The 9058-nt window shown below is 34.7% G+C and overlaps 1 protein-coding gene across 1 annotated transcript; it reads right to left on the bottom strand.

Annotated features, from left to right (window-relative positions):
• Positions 1–605: 605 nt before the first annotated feature.
• On the bottom strand, positions 606–4281 carry LOC132030918 (cytokinin dehydrogenase 3-like). Its single transcript, XM_059420714.1, has 5 exons — positions 3635–4281; positions 2760–2887; positions 2124–2381; positions 1559–1827; positions 606–944 (listed from the first exon to the last, which is right to left on the bottom strand). Exons 1-5 carry the CDS (start codon positions 4269–4271, stop codon positions 653–655), a joined length of 1584 nt encoding a protein of 527 aa, XP_059276697.1. The 5' UTR covers positions 4272–4281; the 3' UTR covers positions 606–652.
• Between the last annotated feature and the right edge of the window lie 4777 nt (positions 4282–9058).

Below are 9058 nucleotides of genomic sequence, written 5' to 3'. Positions count from 1 at the left end.
AGAGATTTAATGGTAGGTGATTTTATAGTTTTGATAAGTTTAATCAAATGTTAGAAGTTTCAAATTTTTAGTAAGATTGATTGATTTTAACTAAATACATCATCTTTATGTGTTCAGAAAATAGTGAATCCATCTAATGTGTCATTGTAATAATATTCATTTTCATCATATAAATAAATGTTTATGGTGGCTTACTACTATCATCATTGTCGATTTAAATTTTCTCACAGAGTTATGATATTTCGATACACCCCACGAGTGGGTTTGAGTGGTTCTTAATTGATGACAGTAAAATGATTGTGAAGAAGATATGAGAATTTAAATAATTAGGATAAAAGGCGTTTTTATCTTGAATGGGAAAGAATAAGACTCATCTTCAAAAAGAGGACTTGAGTTCGACAACGGGATTTACTTGAGTCTGGTATAGATTATGGCGGCGTCATCATTCAGATAAGGTGAATCATTAAGTATGTTTGAAGAGGGAGGTCTACGGAATCTGACTAATGGGGCTTTGCGGTTGGTTATTGATGAGTACTACTTTATAATAATTTATTCTTCTTATATATATATTTTTATTCATTGACGCTATGCAAACATGCAATCGCATTGCCCACCACACCTATGCTTATCCTACTACATTATTGCTAAAGAACTAATTAAAAATTCTTTGTCCAGGTGATAGAATCATCTTTGGATCAAACTGATTTTTTCTTTGTTGAAAAGTGTTCCACTTTTTCCCAAAATGTTTTATCCAATCTTCCTTTGTTTTGTAATGTGGAAGATACTGCTTAATGTTGAGGCCTGCTTTGTCACAGAAGTTCAATATTTCATCATTTTGATCATCCAAAATCTTGCAGTCATCATATCCAGTAGAAGAATGCAATAGCCCCACACAGTAAAATGTCTCCTCCTCTGGTATCACTGCTGACATTCTCTCATCCCATCTGCATTTGAAGTTATACACACTGTTAGTGTAAAATAAAATAAAAATTATAAAAAGAAAAGGCGAAGCTAGAATTTGAAGCTTACTTTTAAGTTATTAGATTCTAAAGTTAGTAGATGATATATATATATAATGAATTTTTTAAGACAAACACAAGATTTTAACCATATCTCTTTTGAATTTTGCCGAACTCATAAGCTATATTCTACCTCACCCCTTCTTGAAAATAAGACCGCTAACCTGCAACAATAGGTAAACCTGACCTGATTGTGTAAATTATTTTAACTGACATGTATATAACTTAAAATCTGTAGAAAAAATTATTAATATAAGTTTTTAATTTATACATCAATAACGTAAAGCAATTTTGTATTATTAGGTCACACGAGAGATTTTACAAAACAATCTTTCATAAAGAGCGGAATTTGTAATCTTGAAAATAAGAGATAAATAAATATAATTTGATAGTGTAACTTTTATTTTATACTATATGTGTATATAAACTAAACTCTATATTTAACTCATTATCTCTATATAATAAGAGAAAGGGAGGGGTGTTAGTTGTGGTTTGTGGGGTGGGGTGGGGGGGGTGGGGAAGAAAGTTTTTAGGAGTACTTTTTCCTGCTTGTTGGGTAGACAAGGATGGGTCCAGTTGGCCTGTTTTGTCTGAGTATAATGTCCACAAAAACAGCAGCATTGAAATCCATGATAGATGACTTTGGCACAAACAGATTGAGCCATGGATGAGGAACATCCCACATTCCTTTTGATTGCAGCTCTAGTTCCCCTCTTCTTACTCTATTCAGAAAATCCACATAAGTGGCATCTTTCTTGAACATAAATCCAGGCAAATAGTTTAACCCTTTTACCAACTTCTTCAATTCCTGCACAAAAAGAGAAAATAAGAGTAAATCTAGTGTTTTAACATAGTAATATATATATATATAGTAAATAACATGTTATAATCAGTTAATATACATTGATAGTGTCAAAATCAATACATACTGATACTACTCCCCGACTTGTGATCTCAAACAAGACATAGATATTTGTGTGGCGATATAACATCTCATTAAGGGTAAACATAGGTGAAGAGGCACAATATAATGGTCAAAATCACATTGAAGTTTAAGACTTTCTTTGTTAAGTACAATTCCAATAGTAAATGCATGGTACATACCTCATCAATAGTATTAGCAGTGTGATCATCATAGTACTTGACCATTTCTAAGCAATAGATAATTCCATTTTGGGATAACAAGCTACTAATTTTGGTCTGATTGGAAGGTGAGAAAAATGAAGATCTCCAGTTATTTACAGGGCTTTGTTTCATCATTAGTGAGCCTTCAACATAGTCCAATCCATCTGTTGAAATAAGATGTTCTTGATCTTTTGTGAATTTTGAGAAATCATCGTACAACATTCTCACCCATTTCACCTACAAGAAAATAAAACAAAAACCATTATGGATCTGCAAAGAAATCAGATCACTTATAAAGTAATTACAGGCAAATCACTACAATAAACATAAATTCGGAAAAATAGTAATCCACTAGGGGCTGTTTAGTTACGGGGAATGCGGGTTATCCCAATAAAAATTTTGGGATTAAACTTGCTTGGTATTTGGTTGTGGGTATTAGCTAAAACTTGGATAAAATTTATACCAAAATCATAAGATTATCTATATCCCATATAGAAAGTGAATTATCTTTCCTGGGTATAATCATGGGAGAGCCTTTTTTCGAACCAAACAATCGCTTACTGTGCTATCACAAATTAAACTATATATATATATTAATTAAGAGTATATACTTACTCTTGTCGGTGCTTTATCCAAAACAATTCTTGCCCTGGTTATTATTCCAAACTGTCCCAAACCTCCTAAAACTGCAAAAAACAGTTCCGAATTCATGTGTTTGGAGCAAGTCACAAATTCCCCTTTACCTGAAACCAAACATGAGTTAGGTACAATCATTTAATTATGTTATCATGCAACAACAATACTATATCTCTAATTGTGTGAATATTTAAGGAATTTATAAACTACTGTAGTATGTTGGTCATGCACTGATATATATCAAATATAGTAACAAGTACCAACCTACCACTTCCAAATAATAAGTAAAGTTTTTTCTGACACATCTAGTAATATATGGTGAAATCTTACCTACAAGATCTTCCAGGTGGAAAAGGAGACATCACAACCTATCAAGGGATACTAGGCATATCCTTTTACATGTTAAAAGAATAAATCTACGAGTAGATCAGTATAAACTTTTTTCTAAAAGAATATTACATGGTTAGGCCCCAAACATGCATGTTTCTAGCCTTAACTAAATGTTGATAGTGACTATCTCCCCATCTTTTCTTTTGTACTTACAATACTTTTCATTAAAATACCCAAAAGATTAAATAAAAATAGAAAGACCTTTTATGTTTATGAGACCTTTATGAAATTAAAATATATGAAAAGTATATGGATAATGCTGGAAAAAAGAATATTGCTTAAAATAACTCATTTATGTACTTGTATAGATTTTTTTTAATTATATTGTAAGATCAGGATAGGAGAATGAAGGATGCATGGAAGTGAGAATTGAGACTTCCACTAGTACCACTAAGTTGTAAGCTTTGATATTCATCGTATAATTTGTATAGAGGACAATAATGTACGTACTTAGTAAAATTTACCTGTAATAACATCCATTTCATGAATATTATTGATTTGAGGACCATGTCGGAAAGTTTGGCCACTAATTCCGGCATTAGAGAGAGTACCACCAACGGTGAGGTACAAATAATCCGTCCAAGAGACGGGGGCTAGGCCATGCTCGAGGGTGGCATGAAGAACATCAATCCATAACTGCTCACCTCCAACGTCCGCATAAAACCCCAAAGAAGAATCCCTAGAAACCCTAATTCCATTATTTAAATTATTATTATTATTATTATTAGTTAAAGAATTCATTTCCATAACAACCCCATTTTGTGCCGTGGCTTGTCCCCTAATGGAATGGCCATGACCTCTGGCTGCTACATGAAAAGGGACAGAAAGTCCATAGGAAAATTGAATGAGGTCAATTATGTCATTAACACAAGAAGGATAAAGAACTGCAGCTGGGAATATTTCTTGAACAATTTTTCCAAAATCTTTGGAAGATGCTCTAATGGCATCTGAATTTGTACTAAGTTTAGATGAAATATTAAAGGATAGAATTTCATAAGGATTTGAAGGATTCCAAGGCCTTAACTTTCCTGTGATGGACATTAAACGACTGATAATGAAGAAAATAATGAGATTATAACCATGGGACAAAAGCGTAGTCATTTTAAAATATGAGGAAGTTAGAAGTAGGTGATTTTTGGTGAAGAGAAGAGAGAGTGATATGAGGGTATATATAGAGGGGAAATAATAATATTTGCATGCAAAAGAGTGAATAAAAAATTCTTGGATATAGTAGCAGTACAAGATTAGAAGATCTTGAAAAAAATAGATTACATATCAGACCCCGTACCTTTAATCTTTTCTTTGAGGGTGATCCGTACTTAGAAAACCCGATAAAGAATGTGGGAATTGAAAATTTCCTCTTCGGTTGTAAGATGGTGGTTTACGCCCATAAACAGGACCGTATTTCATTATACTTCCCCGTATTTCAAGTCGAAAACTGGTACCAAAGAAGCATTCGCAATTTGACACTTAGAGGTTACATCGTTACGGATATTTCAAAATATATATTTAAACGTATTTGGAATTTGGGAAAACTTCCTTATAGCTTTGAAATACCTTTCCAACGGTATATGGGGTCAAACGGACATCCGTACAAAGAGTTATGGCCATTTCCGAAGAGACGGTGCGAGTCCATACGGAATACGGACCGTATTTCAAAATACAGCCCGTCTTTCAAAATACGGCCAGTATTTTGCTGGACGTAAAGTTCAATTTTCCAGAACAGTATATATTGGTCCATATCAGTTCAAATCATTATTTTTCATTCCTTCAAGCCCTAGAACGACCTCCTACCCTCCTCCATCATCAAGAACACCAAGGTAAGCCTACTCTAATTATTCCAACTCAATTCTAACATATACTCTAATAATCTAAACAAGAAATCATCATTCTTAAACTAGGGTTTTCAAGAAAACCCATCTCAAGGTTCAAGATTCAAGATTTTGGAAATCTTCTTCAAAGTTCAAGTCTTTAATTCAAGTTTTGGAGCATTACCAAGTATGTAGAGTTATTATCTACGTATGCGAACATCATTGTTCTTCCCCAAGCCTCCTAATCCATAAAGTATGAAACTTTACAAAACTAGGGTTTCTATTCTATACTATGCTCACGATAACCCTGGTCCGTGTCTATGACTATATTATGTTTGAATTGCTATTATTCTATCATTGTGTTCTTGATACTCATTATGATTATTGAGAATCTGTCCGTAATCCATGAAAACCCATATTTTGTATTCCATGGGTTCTTGCATGCATGTTTTTGACTAAGAATGATTATTTCATGAATATCCTATATGTCTACAAGTTTTCATGCAATTAAATCATATAATTACTTTCATGCCATGATACAAGAAATATACATGCTAAATACAAGTTATGAAACCATTACAAGTTAAAATCATGTTATTTCTATGGCTTCTGAAATCATGATTACAAGTTACAAGTTATTTCACGAAAAATAACCAACTATATTATGTTCATGTTTTTGGGAGTTGCACGAATTACCGAGAAGGCTCAGATAGCCGGAAACTACGTAGCCACCGTAGGACAAGGATCGCTCCGCCCAAATAGGACGATACCTTAATCGAATGGATCCATCGTGCACGTTACCACCTTATACCGGCAAGGTATGATGGGTCCGGCGAGGTACCGGACTCACGTACCCACGTGGTGATATTATATTGTCGGTTATGAAATGCTCTCCCTACCTACCATGTTTTACTCATGCTTTATATTATATATGTATTCATGTTCATGCTGCTCAAGTCATTTCGGTTTCACGTTCGGTTCTTATCTTTGTTACTTTATGTCCCATGTTATTTTATTCGATTGCTTTACATACCAAGACATTCAATGCCGACGTCCCCTTTTATTGCCGGGGGCACTCGCATTTCACGATGCAGTGCTAATATACGGACGACACGTATCGCTCGTAGGACAGCATTCGTATTAGCTTATTGGTGAGCCCCATCTCATTCGGGGTTTAGTCAACTTTTGTTTTATGATTAGTTATGCATCTAAGGTATGCTGGGGGCCTTGTCCCAGTAAGTATGTTTTCCAGTCAGACTCATGATAGAGGTTTCATAGACTAGACAAATCAGTTATGTTATGTCAGACTTTCGGAGTCGTATAGCCATTTTGGCTCATTCATGTTATTTCCGCACTCATGTTTAAACAAGTATTTTTATTAAGTATTATGACTTATTACGTTTTATAAAGGCTCATCATGCATTCACGTTATATTCCGCTCATGTTATGCCTCATGATGATTCAGCAAGCCATGTGGTTCGCTCGGTCACATGCAGTAAGGCACCGAGTGCCGTGTTTCGCCCAGGCCATGGTTCGGGGCGTGACAAAGCTTGGTATCAAAGCCTAGGTTCAAGTGTCTTAGGGAGTCTATGAAATCGTGTCCGTGGGGTCACTTTTATATGTGTGTGTGTGCGCGCCACACATATAAACGATTGACCACCAAGACATTTAAGATTGTCTCACTTCTTTCAACTCTAGATCGTGTGTGCATAGAGCTATGTTCTCGAAATCACTAAAACTAACTCGATGTGTTGCTTTTAAATATATTTTCCCGTTCTACCGAATATGCCTCGTCTCAATGGATGAGAAAGATGTAAATCTAATCATTATCGATGTGTTGCTTTCGGATGGAGTCATCGAAATTATTCTAATTCGTGCCATGAAGCTTAAGCGAGTAAGTAACATTCTTTTCCATCGAATTGCCCCGAAACGTATCAAATGTGTAAGCAGTGTGTAGAAGTGTTAAATTCGAGACCCAAGACTTACCAAATAGTGCGTGGTGTGTTTATCGGTGTGTAATAGTACCTTTTAAAAGACAAGTTTCGATATGGTAGCACACATAGGTTATATAATTAAGTATGATAGTAAGTTTATTTGGACTTTTCCCTGTCACATAGGAGAGTTATAGTATATGTGATGGTTGATAGTTATTTAAGACCCCACGAGGTAACATGTTAGGAAGTTAGCAAACCTCCTAAACTGAGCATAAATTGTCCATGGTAGTTTTAAGCGAAATAGCCTAAGAGCCAACCACACGTAATACTAGAAAGTCTCACCTTTTTTTTTTTTCAATATATATATATATATATATATATATATATATATATATATATGATCTAACGTGACTAGGAAGGACCGATGCGATAAAAAAAATCACGACGAACGATATTGAATTTTTTTTTGTAGTTTTAAATTATTTAAGCTTATTTGACCTAGAGAGTATGATGTTAGTGAGTTACTAAAAGAAGCGGATATTACTATGAGATAAAAGATATGACAATTTCTCTCTTAGGTTATGTGATTAAGTATTTATCCCGATGTGTATAGTATGATATAATTTTGAAAGTGTATAGGGAGTTTGGGGTTAGTTGTTCCAATAGTATGATATAATTTTGAAAGCGTATTGTTTAGGGTTAGTTGTTCCAACTTGTTTAAAGGATGAAATTTCCCTAAGTGTGATCCATGTCTATAGTTCGTAAAGATAGTATACAACCAAGAATAGAGTCAGATAAGGAGGAAAAGTTAGAAATAACCTTATGCTTCACTTTAGTACTCAGAGAAGAATTAGATAATGTGATGCTAGCAAGTGGTTAACAGAAGCATAGTAAGTAAGTTTGAATAGATACAATGAATTAGAAATTTTCAGCAGAGTTAGTAGAAGTACGATTTGAGTACTTAGTCAAGTTAGCACTACTAAGTGGGTAACTGTCTGAATACACCGAAGGCGTGTTAGAACCCAAAGGGTTTAAGTTAAATTTGAGGTATAGAAATTGGTGAAAGAAGAAAACCATCTAAGCAATAAGAGAGCAAGCTACAGAAGAAGAGCCTTTAAGAGTTATCAGAAAAGAGTTTTCCCCAAGATTGACAAAGCTAGTATGCTAGTTATGTACATTAGAAACCCGTTCATTTAAGTAATCTAGTTTTTCCAGTAAGTAAGACTTGCTTGAAGTAAGCAGAAGAAATGAGTCGTCAGTATTTTAGAGAAAATTAGCAGAGCCACTAGATGACCACTTATCGCTAACTCGAGAGATCCACAAAGCTTTAAATGTCGTACGACTTTTGAACTAAAGGGGAGATCGTGCGATAAGGTGCCGATATAAACTATGTGTTTTGTAAGTTGATAGGTGTTAAGGAGATAATGTCAGAGGATCATAGTTTCATGTAGCCAAGATAAGGTGTGTTAGAATGTGATTTTTGTCATCTTTGTTGAGATCAAGTACTAGGTAATTATGTTATAAGATAAAGTTCTAGATCGAATAGCGGGTTTTAAGGGTATAACGGTTCCAATTCCAGAGTAATTCATGTACTATGTGGTACTAATGCCCAGACGTACTCTACTCGTGCCTTTCGTACCCATATCATGCCCATGTTAGAGATTGATACTCCGCGTTTAAGATACAAGAATTAAGACTTCATACGATAGTAAGCTATGCGGGGGAATGTTCTTTCATGTCCGGCATCGTGTGCTCATGTCTAAAGTTAAAAACCGCATTCAGGTCTCACGTATCTATCATGCTTTTATACTCATGTCCATGTTCTAGCATCTAAGTGCTTTTCAAATCTGATGATGATCTTGACCCCTATGATTATGTTATCCATGTTACCACATACTCGTTCCCCTAATTCATTTCGCTATGCATTCCACTTATAGCGGTATCGTAACAATGATTTTGTGAGATAATAATGAAGGTGAACCAAGATGGATGTCCTACCCATGATTCTATGTAATTCGTGCTTATGTTCCTTTAGCTAATGTTTTACGATCATGATGACATGATGCCTTTTTCCTTTTCGCTAAGTATCTAGGCCTCGTTATGTTCAAGGTGACTTTCTACCCATGTCTTAGATGCTCGAGGA

This window comes from Lycium ferocissimum, chromosome 9 (assembly GCF_029784015.1).
Source record: "Lycium ferocissimum isolate CSIRO_LF1 chromosome 9, AGI_CSIRO_Lferr_CH_V1, whole genome shotgun sequence".
Classification (NCBI taxonomy): Eukaryota; Viridiplantae; Streptophyta; class Magnoliopsida; order Solanales; family Solanaceae; genus Lycium; species Lycium ferocissimum.
The sequence above is the reverse complement of the archived record's forward strand: the minus strand, read 5'-3'. Positions and strand labels throughout refer to the sequence as shown.